The 15,363-nt window shown below is 38.4% G+C and overlaps 1 protein-coding gene across 1 annotated transcript; it reads left to right on the plus strand.

Annotated features, from left to right (window-relative positions):
* The first annotated feature begins 9,716 nt into the window (after positions 1-9,716).
* On the plus strand, positions 9,717-10,906 carry LOC142164133 (uncharacterized). The gene is made up of 3 exons (XM_075221317.1): positions 9,717-10,067; positions 10,305-10,364; positions 10,658-10,906. Exons 1-3 carry the CDS (start codon positions 9,717-9,719, stop codon positions 10,904-10,906), a joined length of 660 nt encoding a protein of 219 aa, XP_075077418.1.
* The last annotated feature ends 4,457 nt before the right edge of the window (positions 10,907-15,363 follow it).

A 15,363-nucleotide genomic window follows, 5' to 3' on the forward strand; every position in this document is an offset into this window, starting at 1 on the left:
ATTGTATTTGTCACGATCCAAAATCTCACTAGTCGCGATAGCACCTAACCCAACCCGTTAGGTAAGCCAATTTCCAACAATCCAATTCCAATGACACTAATTAAAAGAAAATCTCTAAAACCAATACATCTCCCCAAGAACTGGTAGTGCAAATCATGAACTTCTAAGAATAGAGTGTACAAAGCGGAAATGAAATAAATACATAGTCTATTTGGATAATACATAAACAAAGATTTTATAAATCTAATGCTACCCTGAACAAGAGGCAGCTACAACAGGAACACAGGTAAATCTTCAGATCCCGCAACCATCGAGCACAACAACAACAACAGCCAACATCTGCACGAAATGTGCAGAAGTGTAGTATCAGTACAACCGACCCCATGTACTGAGTAAGTAACAAACCTAGCCGTAGGTTGAAAGTAATGACGAGCTTCTACTAAGGTCGGGTCCAAAATCACTAGTCCACAATAGTCCATAATAACATAAAGCAAATAGTACCAGAAGAAACACAAAGATAAAAATGCTCAACCGAATCATGATTTCAAAAATAATAGTTCTTCCTTTCAAATAAATTAGTGAAAACCCAAATCGTTTGCCGAAGTTGCCAAAAATATGAATAATTTGAGAACAGTAATTCTTCCAAAAATTATTTCAATAGTAAATAAAATATCTCATTTTCTTTCTCAGATAACCAGTGTAAAACAAATGCATCACTATGCCCATCTGTCAACATGTGTGAAAATCATGAATAATGTGATACCGTACAGCATAAGGAAAATACATCTCTATGCATATATGTCATGTGTGCATGTCAATGCAATAGACTACGCTCACTGGGGTGTACAGACTCATGAGGGGCTCCTACAGCCCAAGCGCTATAAGCACGGACAACTCACGTGCTGCACGGACAACTCACGTGCTATAATATCATATCTGGATCCGCACGGACAACTCACGTGCTGCACGGACAACTCACGTGCTATAATAATATCTGGATCTACACAGCCAACTCACGTGCTATAATAATATCTGGATCCGCACGGCCAACTCACGTGCTATAATAATATCTAGATCCGCACGGCCAACTCACGTGCAATAGTATAATATATAGATCCGCACGGCCAACTCACGTGCAATAGTATAATATATATAAAGCCAACATGGCCTGCTGTGGCGTGCAACCCGATCCCAAAACTTTCCTCCTTTACAGATTAGAGCTGTTGTTTATGCTCTCCAAAATACGAGTGGTCTTCCATGGCCCAAGGATTACAAGAAGAAGAAAGATGAAGATATTCTTGATTGGCTTCAAGCTATGTTTGGATTTCAGGTAGAGCAGTTTCCTTTTTGACTTTCACATTGTTGTTTTTACTTGCTATTTCATACATCTTTTGAGGTTAGAAAGTTTATCTCGGCCAGGATGGAAATATATGCTTTAATGAGCTCGTTTCTTTTGTCTATTGCTTCTCAGAAAGATAATGTTGCAAATCAAAGGGAGCATCTCCTTTTGCTTCTTGCAAATGTACACATACGCCAGTATCCAAAGCCTGACCAGCAACCAAAGGTTTGGGAAAAGATACTGCTTTCTGTTATTGATGAGTGATCAAAATTTTTCCTCAACTGCTAAAATATAATTTTAGTTGAAAGGATTGCCATACTTGGCCAAGAAAGAATACCATTTTTCTATCTTTAATTGGATTCTTGAATTTGATTGTGTTGTTAGAATCTGCTCGCGTGTTGACAGTTAGAGACTACTAGATGTTTAGCAAAGTAACTCTCAGTGAGGACTTTGAGACTGTTAAAAACATAATATATTTTTGAGTTACTACTCTCACTAAAGCTCAAGGAGCAATTTTTTCTAGGTTGCTGTTTAATGTGATAGCAAGTTTTACTAAAGCTCAAAGAGTTATTCCACTTCTTATATGGAGTACTTATTTTGCAACATATGTTCTTTGTGACACCTGATTCTAGTTTTGCTGAAGAAGTATGTATGTGCTTTGAGAAAAGAAAAAAACCCCGTCTTCCTTATATTGAAAATAAATAAATACATTGAAAGTTGATGCCTGCTGTGTAGTTGTCTCCTTGCTCACAGTTTCTTAAGTCCCATAGCGCCATGCTTAGCAAATTTTGAACTTTTTGTACTATTTTCCATCTTTTGAGCTTTTGTTGATGTATCTTCTCAACAAGACCAGTATCCTCATTTGGTTTTTTAGAGCTTTTGCTTTCCTGATGTTATTTTGGCCCTCAAAAGAACAATAATTGATTGCTGCGGTTAATGCTAGTATAAGGATTGACAAGACATTTAACAATGCAGTTAATTCCATGCTCAAAAGAACATGGAAATCCTCAAAAGAACAATAATGTGTTGTCAATAGTTTTTTTCCTCGTTCATTGTTTTGTTCTGTGTAGTTGGATGAGCTTGCTCTGAATGAAGTCATGAAGAAGCTTTTCAAAAACTACAAGAAATGGTGCAAATATTTGGACAGGAAAAGCAGTTTAGAAAAACAGCTAATATACCTCAAACTTTCATCTAAGATCTTTTATTGATTGTTATCTGTCGAAGTAGATGTTACAAAGAGTCTGCAGCTTTGATGCTTTGTCCTTCAGAACAGGATAACGTGTACCTGTAGCTCCTTTAGCATCTTTTGTAGATGTGTTCGTCTGTAGAAATGAGCCGATTACTTGGCAAATTAAGCTCATCTTTCGTTTGTATATGCTGATCTTTTCTTTCATTGTCAAAATTTCCAGGTTGCCAACCATACCACAGGAAGTACAGCAGCGTAAATTATTATACATGGGATTACATCTTCTCATATGGGGGGAAGCTGCAAATTTAAGACTCATGCCTGAATGCCTATGCTATATTTACCATCATGTAAGCTTTTAAAGTGTTCATCTTTTACGAATTTAGTGGATAGGTTTTAAATGTTTCTTGAAGTCTGAGTCAATGTTTTGAAGAACACATTTGTTTTTGTTACTTTCTGCATTTATCACGAAGAAAAGTGCAAAAGTCAACATTGATGTAATTAATGGGAATTCCTTGTTGCTGGATTTTATGGATGATAGCATAGATGTACGCTTGTAGTTTCATGGCAATATCTTTTATCGCATTGTTCTTTGTCATGAATACTTTTTTTGGTTAACAGTTGAAAGTATTTTCAGAAAAGAGTAATTTTCTTAAATAAAATAAGATTACCATGGTACATTCCATTTTAATTGACACCATATGTTTGCTTTTATCGTCAGCTTCTCAGCTGCTGTGGTCAAATATTTATATTTTCTTTACAATTTGCCTTTTATACTATGCTTCGGATATTTCTTGTTACGTTAAAACATTTGGATCTCACACATTAGTTTCTCGTGTAGATGGCATTTGAGATCTATGGCATACTAGCTGATAATGTTAGTCCCATTACCGGTGAAAATATTAAGCCAGCTTACGGAGGGGAGGACGAGGCTTTCTTGAGAAAAGTTGTTACTCCTATTGATGAAGTGATTGCACGGGTATTACATGCATTTCAGAGCTATCTGTTCCTCTCCAATCTATGTATTAAAAAAAGATCAGTTGTGGTATTTTTACCTTTCTTTAGAACTTGAGGGAAAAATCAATTTTACACCCTTTTCTGTTATTTTCAGGAAGCTGCTAGGAGCGGAAGAGGAAAAGCAAAGCATTCCCAGAGGAGGAACTATCACGATTTAAATGAATACTTTTGGTTGTCAACCTTTCCGTTTTCTGTTTGTTTTTTCTGGTTCAGTTAATCAATATTTTGCACATTTCTAACTTTACTCAAAAACTGTAGGTCAGTGAACTGCTTCAGGTTAGGTTGGCCCATGCACGCTGATGCTGATTTCTTTTGCCTCCCTGTGGAAGAACTTCGAGCTGAGAGAAACAGAATCTGTTCTGTATATAGGGTCACAACTACTAATATATCCTTATTTTCTAAAGACATATATACGTATATATATGGAATATTTGCCGAACTTTACAGGTATGTACTGGTGACCCCTCTTTGTATGGCATAGGTTTTTGGGATTCAACAAAAATCGGTTTTTGTATATAGGGTGTTCATTACTAATATATCACTATTTTCTAAAGATATATATATGTATATATAAAATTTTTGCCGAGTTTTACGTGTACCACTGACCCCTCTCTGTATTGCATAGGTCCGCCTCTGGGAAGAACAGCAGCAAGAATTGAACAGCGGCAAGGAAATAACGGAATGTCAGCCCCTTCAGTTAGCCATTCCTTGTAGTAAACTGCAAATTGATAAGTACATTAATCAGGCAACAGATTAGTCCTTGCCTGAAAGGGAAATCAAGAAATATATATATTGTTCAACCAAACAAATAATGCCCTTCAGCCATTTCCCAAATTTGAGTCTTAATTTCTTGCATCTATCTGTATTAGGTCTTGTTTAATTCAAGTAATGGAATAATATTTAGGGTCTGTTTGGATATATTTGATTACTAAGGGTGAGTCAATCCCATAGTTTCTTTTACTTCATGGATATGATGTTATAATCATTTTTCCTAGAGAAATTTTCACAAACCACTAAACATTAGCTTGTTATAGCTACCATTTACTAAATTACTTTCTATAGCTATGTTTTCACTTGTTATAGAGTGTGTTCGATGTATTTAAGCTACTGTATTCATGTAGCAAAACTCGGCTGAAAATAGGGGAGTCCAGTTAAACAGAGAATGTATTCGTATGTATTCGCGAGCTGTATTCGTGAATGCAGTAACGTAAATCTGCAAAAAAAAAGGGTCCTTTTAGCTGTTTAAAAACGGTAAGTGAATCAATTAACGCGATAGACTCTTAATATAACTCAACAAACTCAATTATAACACGCAAAATTTGTATTTTCAGTTATAGAAAAGATTCTCAGTCGAAAAATACCCTAAAACAGAGCAATCTTTAGAGATTCACTTCCTCATTTCTTTGTTGGTATCGTTCGTGGAAGTTCTGGCACACTGATATTGTTCGAAATTCATACAATTATATACAGAAGTCGGTATAATTCGATTTTACATATGGCAAGTTTAACCGTGCTACTACGTCATTCTGGTTATTGGAAAAGTGAGAATAAATACGTTGATTATTCGATTGAGGGGATACTGATAAAGGAGTATGCGCCGTACAATGATTTGGTTGCTTCAATTTCGAAGCAACTTGCCATAGATTTGAGCTCAAAGTCATACAAAGTGGAAGGAAATTGCACGCCAATGGAAATACACAACGATATGGGTTACAGGGTGTATGTAGAGTTGAAAAAAGAGAACAGGGAATTCGGGATGTATCCTTTTTGTATAACAACAATGGACAAAGAAATTGTAGCTGGAGGTAGTTTAATTCAAGGCAACATAGTGCAAATAGACGAAGCAAATCAAAGGTGTAAATTTGATACAATTGATACACTTGCTCTTGAGTGGTCAATTCAGGTGAACCAATTGAGGTGTTCGAACTGGAAAGGGATTTGATTATTTCAAAAGCTAATCAAAGAGAGGTTATGGCTGGACAAGTATATAAGGATAAGGCTACATTGAAAGTGGTGATGGAGCATTATTCAATTGCTGAAAGGTTTCAATCCCGGGCTGATAGGTCTAATGCTATCAGGTTTGAGTGTTCTTAATTACAACTTGTTGAACATCATGTTATATTCAATTGTATGGTTATGTATTCTGAATTTTTGTATAATATATTCATGGCAGAATTTTTAAAAATACAACATAATATATTGTTTTTTTTGTTCTATTTCTCTTGTATTAGTGTTTATGTACTTGAATTTTCTTCGTTCTATTTTTCATGTATTAGTGTTTTTGTACTTGAGTTTTCTGAAACAATTATATCATGTATACATATGTAATATTGTATTCACATGTATATGAGTGTATTCTGTAATCATGTATACATATGTAACACTTTATTCATATGTATTCAAAAAAAAAAGTTATAGCATATTCAAAAAAACAAACATTGTATTTAAGGTTTATAGCATTAACAAATCACAAATGTTCAAAGTGAGGGAGTTTAATGATAAACATACATGTCCGTTGAAGGATAAGGTGTATGAGCAACGTCAAGCAAGTAGTAGCCTTATTGGTGGTATGATTAGGTCCAAGCTTACTAATCATAAGAGGAAATACACCCCAAATGATATAATTGATGATGTGAAATCAGATTTTGGTGTAGATGTTAGTTACATGTTGGCGTGGCGGGCTAAAGAAAAGGCAATGAATTTTTTTAGAGGTGAACCAGATGATTCATACAATAAATTACCAGGGTACTTGTATACAATGGATATGACATATCATGGTTCGCATATTAGAATGGTAAAATCACCAAAAATTGAGTTCTATGTATGTGTATATATCTTTGTATGCTTTTGTCACGACCCAAAACCTAACTCGTCGTGATAGTGCCTATCGTGATACTAGGCAAACCGACATTTCCAAAACACTTTCAACATTTAATAGAAATGAATTAAGACATTTAAAAAGATTGGAGTTTTCTACAAAAAAGGGTAAAACCCAATAGCATAAGTGAGGAAAAATAGCCCGACATCGGGTTGTCACGGAGTACATGAGCATCTATACTGGGAGCAGTCTAATACAACATCTAAGGAATAAGAACTGAAATGCGAATAAGATAATGAAGGAGAGCCAAGGCCAGCGAATATTATGCAGCTACCTCGATAGTCTCTGGAATCAGCTGCTCAAATATCAACACCCGCTACGGCCGGGAACACTTGGATCTGCACACGAAGTGCAGGGTGTAGCGTGAGTACAACCAACTCAGTAAGTAACAAAAATAAATAAGGAACTGAGAAGGTAGTGACGAGCTATACAAATAGACTTCATTTTTAATAATTCCAGCAAAAGAAAATAGACATGCTTTCAAATCCGGCAGTTTAAGTCAAATCAGATTTATACAGTTAAAGTGCAGGTAATCCGGATATAGAATCTTTCAGAAATTTTACAACAATGACAAATATCAACTAAGTGCATCAACAAATGAAAAACAAGTACCGCCTTTCAAGGCAACAGTCACTCAACTCGTCACAGCAACTCAATCACTCGGCTCTCAGCCCTCAGTACTCACACTCAATAGGTACATGCGCTCACTAGGGGTGTGCAAACTCCGGAGGGGTTCCTTTTAGCCCAAGCGCTATATCGTTGCGGCGTGCAGCCCGACCCAATCATATAAGTACCCATAAGGCTCGTTGCGGCGATCCATATACTCTCACAAAGATCACAACTCGGCACTTGGGCCCTATCTCAGTCACTAACTTCTCCAGCCCTCTCGGGCTTCCATAAATCATACAAATCAGCCAAAAGAGATAATATCAAGTATCAACAAGAACAAATGGAGATATGACACGCAAGTCAAATTGTGACTAAGTACAAGACAACAAATAGCGGCTAATTCAACAAGAACCTGACCGCTGAGGGTCCCAACAGTGATATCATATGGCTTAAGCATGGTTTCTAACATGAATGACAGTCAAATTTCTAGAAGACAAAGTGAACAGGTTTAACAATAAGCTATTCGACTTTACAGTCTCATAGGACGAACCAAGTCACAATCCCCCACGGTGCATGCCCACACGCTTGTCACCTAGAATGTGTGTCACCTCCAAAATAATCACACCATACCAAAAATTTGGGGTTTCATACCCTGAGGACTAGATTTAAAACTGTTACTTACCTCAAACCGCACAAAATCCTACTCTGCAATGCCTTTGCCCCTCGAATCAATCTCCAAATGTCCCGAATCTAGCCACAAACAGTACGACATAATCAATATAGGCTAAAGGGATCAATTCCACAAGAAAACTACTAAATTATAACCCAAATCCGAAATCGGCTCAACCCGGGGCCCACATCTTGAAATCCGATAAAAGTCATAAAACCCGAAAGCACATTTACTCACGAGTTTAACCATACTAAATTCATCAAAATCCGACATCATTTGGTCCTCCAAATCCCCAAAATTCACTCTCCAATTCTCAAGCCCTAAACCCCCAAATTTTACTTCAAGCTCTCGCTAATTAGGTGTGAAAATCAGTAGGAAATCAAGATTTATGATAAAAACGAGTACAAGAAGCTTACCTCAATAATCCCCTCGATAATCTTCTTTAAAATCGCCTATGTCTAAGTCTCAAATGGTGAAATAAGACTAAAATTGCGAACCCTTGCTTTTAAACCTTCTACCCAAACTTTTCGCATATGCGGACCCACTGTCGCATATGCGACGCTGCACCTGCGAAAAATCCATCGCAGGTGCGGATTCCACTTAAAATCCCAAATTTCACTCATGCGGCTACAAGACGGCATCTGCGCCTATCGCAAGTGCGGGAAACCCATCGCACCTACGGCTCGATCTCGCTCTTGCGCCCACCTACCCACTTCTGCGGCCATCACATGTATGGAAAAATCTTTGCATCTGCGACCTCTGCTCAACTCATCCTTGGCCACTTCTACGGGCTCCATCCCCACTTCTGCAGCCTCGCACCTGCGGTGCCCACTCTGTAGGTGTGGTTACACCAGTAGCAGCAGCACTTCAGCTGCCCTTTCAAATCCAAAACCAAGTTCGAAACCTCCCAAATTCCACCCGAGGCCCCCGAGACCTCAACCAAAACATGCCAACAAGTCATATAACCCAATACGAACTTAGTCGAATCTTCTAATCACCCAAAACAACATCAAAACACAAATTACACTCGGATTCAAGCCTAAAGAACTTCTAAACTTCCAAATTTTACAAACGATGCCGAAACAAATAAAACCACATGAGATTGACCTCAAATTTTGCACACAAGTCCTAAATGACACCACGAACCTACTCCAATTCCCGAAAATCAAATCCGATCCCAATATCAAATTATTCATTGCCGGCCAAATTTGCCAAAATTTTAACTTTTGCCAATTCAAGCCTAATTCTACTACGGACCTCCAAATCACATTCCGGACACTCTCCAAAGTCCAAAATCACCCAGCGGAGCTAACGGGACCGACAAAAGTCCATTCCGGAGTCTTCTTCACACAATTCTGACTATGGTCAACTCATAAGACTTAAGCTTCTGTTTTAGGGACTAAGTTTCCCAAAACACTCTGAAACCAAAAACAAGACCTCCCGGCAAGTCACATAAGCAGAAACAGACATGGGAAAAGTAGAAAATAGGGGGATCGGGGCTAATACACTCGAAACGACCGGCCGAGTCGTTACAACTTTTATAAAGGGGTTCGATCATTGTAGAACCATTGTGGTTGTGGATGGCATCCACGTAGAATCGGCATACACAGGGATATTCGTTTCGGCCAGCACGTTGTATGGTGCAAGTAAATATGTTAAAAGCAATATATATATGGATTATAATAAAATTTGTTAAGTTTACTGCCTAATACAGATTGAATGATATTTTTTTAATATGTATGCAATTGTATTTATAGTTCATATAATGCCACTAGCATATAGTATTGTTGATTCAAAGAACGATGTTGCTTGGTCGTGGTTCTTTGAGAAATTCAAGGAAGCATATGGTGAGAGGGAAAATATGTGCATCGTTTCAGATAGGAATTAGAGTATCATCAAATATGTATCGAGAGTGTATCCTACGGTACCACATCTTGCTTGTATATGGCATCTATAGAGCAATGTATATAAGAAATTCAAAAAGAGTCATTCAAAGTTGAGAGAGATATACTTCTCGATGGCAAAAGCATACACTCAGGATGAATTTGATAGTCTAATGGAAAAGGTGGAGAAGGTAGATATTCGGGTGAAAGAATACTTGGAATTAGCTGGATACGAAAAGTGGGCTAGGTTGTATGCACATGTTAATTGGGGGTGGACCATAATGTCAAATATTGCTGAATCAATCAATGTCGCACTTGTATCAGCAAGAGAATTGCCAATATACGACTTCATCGAAAAAGTTAGGAAGATGTTTGGACGTTGGAATTATAGCAATCGGAAAGAAGCTTCACACACGTACACAACGCTTGGAAACAAATACCAGGAGATGCTTACTTTGAATGAGGCAATGTCTACACATATGACTGTAAGTTTTTTCTTTTTGCTTTAAGTCCTCGTATCATGTATTTAGCCCTGGTATAACATGTATTTATTTCTGATACAATTTCTACTATTCACATACTGCATGCTCATTGTATTATAGCACTTGTGCATGTTTTCTATTTTATGAAATGGTTTTAAAAACCGGTCATTATACGTATACATTACTTGTTTATACATTTGCATTTCATTTGTTGAATTCAATGGTTTTGTTTCTAATCAGATGCATTTCCTAGCAGATAAACTATATATTAATGTATATCACTGTATTCCTCAGTTAAATGTATTCATATTTAATAGTCTATCAGCCTAAACATAGACTATATTCCACTGTATTCAATATATTTCATTGTATATCATTGGATGTCATTGTATTTCATACATACATATATGTTTGTATTTCATACAAATATATATTTTATTTAGATTTCTCAAAGTTAAATAAAAGTTTAATGCTGGATATTTTTAAAAAAAAAATTATTGTATACATCTATACTGTATTTAATACGTCTATTCTTTGAGATATATATGACTTTTTAAAAATGTTCAAAACTTATAGTTCTATGTTTAATGTAGGTTATATCATCGACTGAATACTTGCATATGGTGAACGATGAAGGAAGGCATTACATTGTTTGCCTCCTAGAGAAAGAGTGCAGTTGTGGGCTGTTCCAAGTTGACGAATTATCATGCCCACATGCTTGGTCTGTCTTGAAGCGCAAGTTTCTAATGCTAGAAGATTATTGCTCGGACTATTACAAACCAAAGTCTGTTGTAATGACATACGAGGTGCCCGTGTATCCGCTGCCTGACCGAAATGAATAAAATATACCAGCACATATATCAGAGGAAGTTGTCTTACCACCCAAATGGAAAAGACCTCCTGGAAGGCCAAAAAAGAAGCGCGATAAGCCGTTCAGTGAATTGTTGCAGAAGAAAAATCAATATTCGTGTAGTATATGTGGGCGGGAGGACATAATAAGCGTACTTGGAGAAATGCTCCACGTAGGAATTAGTTCATGTTCTGATTTGAATTAGTGCAATAACAATGTGTCATAGATTTCTTCACTTTGAATAATACATATTGATTTATTGGTGTATTGGATTCTTGCGTGATGAATGTTTTTAGTACAGTAAAGTAAAAATATTTTTTAGTAAACTGCTGAATACATACTGCAGATATATTTTGAATACATATGAATACAACTCATTAAGTAACAAAAATAAATAAGTAACTGAAAAGGTAGTGACGAGCTATACTAATACAGTTCATTTTCAATAATTCCAGCAAACAAAATAGACATGCTTTCAAATCCGGCAGTTTAAGTCAAATCAGTTTTATACAGTTAAAGTGCAGGTAATCCGGATATAGAATCTTTTAAAAATTTCACAACAATGACAAATAGCAACTAAGTGCATCAACAAATGAAAAACAAGTACCGCCTTTCAGGGCAACAGTCACTCAACTCGTCACAGCAACTCAATCACTCGGCTCTCAACCCTCAACACTCACACTCAATAGGTACATGCACTCACTTGGGGTGTGCAAACTCCGGAGGGGCTCCTTTCAGCCCCAGCACTATATTGTTGCGGCGTGCAGCCCGACCCAATATATAAGTAGCCATAAGGCTCGTTACGGCGTGCAACCCGATCCATATACTCTCACATATGTCACGACCCTAATTAACATGTGTCGTGATGGCTCCTATCGTGGAACTAGGTAAGCCGACTCATTTCCAAAACAAATTAATATTTCCATTTTAAAGATAATTTCAATGTCATTTAACATAAAAACCATCGTAAATGAGTTCAAATCAAAACTAACTCAGTCTGGAAAATAGCTAAATACAACTAAAGGAAGATAAGAGAGAGAAGAGCAGGAGTTGCGATCGCCAAACAGCTACCTTGCTATCTCCAAGAAAATTTGCAACCAGAACAATCAATAACTGCTACAGTGTCCAGCTACACCTGAATCTACAAACAAGGTGCAGGGAGTAACGTGAGTACGCCAACTCAGTAAGTAACAACAATAAATAAAGACTGAGCAGTAGTGACGAGCAATAAAGCACATAGCGTTCATATCAGGAAATCTCATTAAAATACCACATGCTTTTAAAATCAGGATTTGAATCAAAACATCTCGTTTAACCCATTTCCAGTAAAAATTATATAAAGATATTTTTCAACAGTTTTCAAACAGAGGAAAAATGCAAAGGTGAGCAAAAATGATAAAATCATAAATAGCCCCTCGGGCAAACATCACTCATATACAGTCCCTCGGGCAAACCTCACAGTCACGCGTGCCACTCGGGCATACCTCACAATCACTCTTGCCACTTGGGCATACCTCAAAATCACCCATGCCTCCCAGTCATTCAGCACTCGCACTCAGTAGGTACTTGCGCTCACTGGGGGTGTGTACAAACTCTGGAGGGGCTCATTTAGCCCAAGCGCTATAATCTGCACGGACAAATCACGTGTTGTACGGACAACTCACGTGCTATAATAATAAAGTATGATGCGGGCGGGCAGCCCCGATCCACACTCATCCTCATAATCAGACCCTCGGTCGATATCAACATGTTGCGGCGTGTAGCCCGATCCCATAAATATCCTTACAAATCAGGCCCTCGGCCTCACTCAGTCATAAACCTCTCAAGACACTCGGGCATTTCAGTAAAACAGGGCATTCGGCCCAACACATTTATATGCATCAAAATAGAGTCATAAAACTGAGTTATGTGGTAAACAAGTATAAACATAACTGAGTATAGATTTTCAATCGAAAACAATGAGAGGATAGTAAGAAAAAGCCCCTAAGGGTCCAAACAGCACTGGCGCAAGGCCCAAACATGGCATTCAACCCAATTTACAAAAATTCTTTCTAAAACATATAAGTATCATATAGTTTCAACAAAGTATGCAACTTTACAGTTGCTATAGGACGGACCAAGTCACAATCCCCAACAGTGCATGCCCACATGCCCGTCACCAAGCATGTGCGTCACTAAAAATAGTAGAATGATACAAAATTCGGGGTTTCGTACCCTCAGGACTAGATTTACAATCGTTACTTACCTCAAACCAATCAAATCTCTACCCCGCAATGCTCTTGCCTCTGGACTCGGCCTCTAAATACTCCAAATCTATTTGCAATCAGTACAATACCATCAATATACACTAATGGAATGAATTCCATAAGAAAAACTATCAAATTAGACCAAACCCGAAATTGGCTCAAACCCGGCCCCCGGGCCCATGTCTCGAAATCTGACAAAAGTCACAAAACCCAAAAGCCCACTCATTCACGAGTCTAGTCATACCAAATTCATCAAAATCTGACATCGTTTGGTCCTTCAAATCCTTAAATTACTCTCCAAAATTTCCAAGCCCTAACCCCTCATTTTCACTAATTACAATGACTAAACAACGGAAAATTACCATATATACAAGTATTAGGGCTCAAGAAACTTACCTCAATGATAACCCTTGAATCAACCTTCAAAAATCACTCCAAAAGCTCCACAAACCGACTTGAAAATGGTGGATATGAACCAATATTCGCGAAGGGTTCTATTTATGGTTTCTGCCCAGGTTTTTCGCACCTGCGGGCTCTTTTTCCGCGCCTGCGGGACTGCACCTGTGGTCAAGGCACCGCATCCACGAACTCCACTTAATTCTCCAGCTTCCGCACCTGCGCTCGAGCCTTGGCCTCACATTTTCGCATCTGCGCAGCAAATTCTCGCGCCTGCGAAAGCGCACCTGCGCGTTTCCTCCGCTTTTGCGAAGCCTACCCAGCATCTCCCTTTCCGCATCTGTGCCCTAGGTTTCGCACCTGCGGGATCGCAGATGCGACCTCCAACTCGCACCTACGCAACCTTCCTAGCCCAGCATTGCCCGCACCTGCAAACTCCCCACGCGCACCAGCGGCCTCGCACCTGCGATTCTTTCTTCCGCAGGTGCAAAAATAGCAGTAGCAATAGCTTCAGCTGCATTTTCCAACTGTGACAAATCCGCAAACTATCCGGAATCACCTGAGGCCCTTGGGACCTCAACCAAAAATACCAACAAGTCATATATCAACATACAAACTTAGTCGAACCTTCGAATCACTCAAAACAACATCCAAACACCAAATTACCCTCGGATTCAAGCCTAAGAACTTCTAAATTTCCAAATTCTGCAATCGATGCCGAAAACAACTAAACCACGTCCGAATGACCTCAAATTTTGTAAACACATCACAAATGACACTACGAACCTACTCCAACTTCCGGAATTCCATTCCGACCCCGATATCAAATTTTCCACTGCCGACCGAAATCGCCAAATTTCCAATTTCGCCAATTCAAGCCTAATTCTACCACGGATCTCCAAATCACATTCCGGACGCGCTCCTAAGTCCAAAATTACCTAACGGAGCTTACGAAACCATCCTAATTCAAATCCGAGATCGTTTACACATAGGTCAACATCCGATTGACGTTTTCAACTTAAGGTTCTAAATAAAAGACTAAGTATCTCATTTCACTCCGAAACCATTCCGGGCCCGAACCAACTAATCCGGTATATCATAATATAGCTTAAGAGCATATAGGAAACAGAAATGGGGGAAACGAGGCTATAACTTCCGAAACGACCGGCCGAGTCGTTACATCCTCCCCCACTTAAACATACGTTCGTCCTCGAACGTGCCGAAAGTTGTCCCAAAAGCCAAGAAATAGCTAAGTAACTTTCCCATGAACATACCCGAGAGTGATTCCACGTCACCTTATCCCATACAGGTCCGACATCAAAAATTTCTTATAAGATTAGAAGTTCGCATCTACATACCGTATAAGTCTGAACAAACTGTACCAAAAGCCGTAACCATAACTCAAATACTCAAATTCAAATATCGCATAGCTCGAATGCTCGAAGCAATGATTTCAAATCATAGTATCGACTCAAATCATCCCAGTGCTAGTAATAAACCTCATATCAGACAAAACCTCATTCTAAAACCTTTCGTACACTGCCAAGGATGAAAGAAACATACCGAATGCATAACCATTCATTAGACCAACAGGTCATGGAGCTCCCGTTCCTTCTACAAGAACTATAGCCAATTTCAAAGTCGACTTCCGATATTATCCTCCCAATTATACCACAATCAAATCTAATAGCATCCATTCTAGGCCCAGTGACCTCGTCTCATCCAACACGACCACTCCAGTGACATGACACATCAATACAATCTAAAGCCACAACCCGTGCAATCCGTGCACTAGATAGCAATATTC

The sequence above is a fragment of the Nicotiana tabacum genome, chromosome 9, assembly GCF_000715075.1.
Source record: "Nicotiana tabacum cultivar K326 chromosome 9, ASM71507v2, whole genome shotgun sequence".
Taxonomy (NCBI): Eukaryota; Viridiplantae; Streptophyta; class Magnoliopsida; order Solanales; family Solanaceae; genus Nicotiana; species Nicotiana tabacum.

What these genes read in the sequence shown, in the direction of transcription:
- LOC142164133 (XM_075221317.1), top strand. Translation starts at nt 9,717, where the DNA reads ATGGCAAAAGCATACACTCAGGATGAATTTGATAGTCTAATGGAAAAG. An exon ending in CAATGTCTACACATATGACT is followed by an intron (nt 10,068 to 10,304) that starts GTAAGTTTTTTC and finishes GTTTCTAATCAG; the next exon opens with ATGCATTTCCTAGCAGATAA. An exon ending in ACTGTATTCCTCAGTTAAAT is followed by an intron (nt 10,365 to 10,657) that starts GTATTCATATTT and finishes TGTTTAATGTAG; the next exon opens with GTTATATCATCGACTGAATA.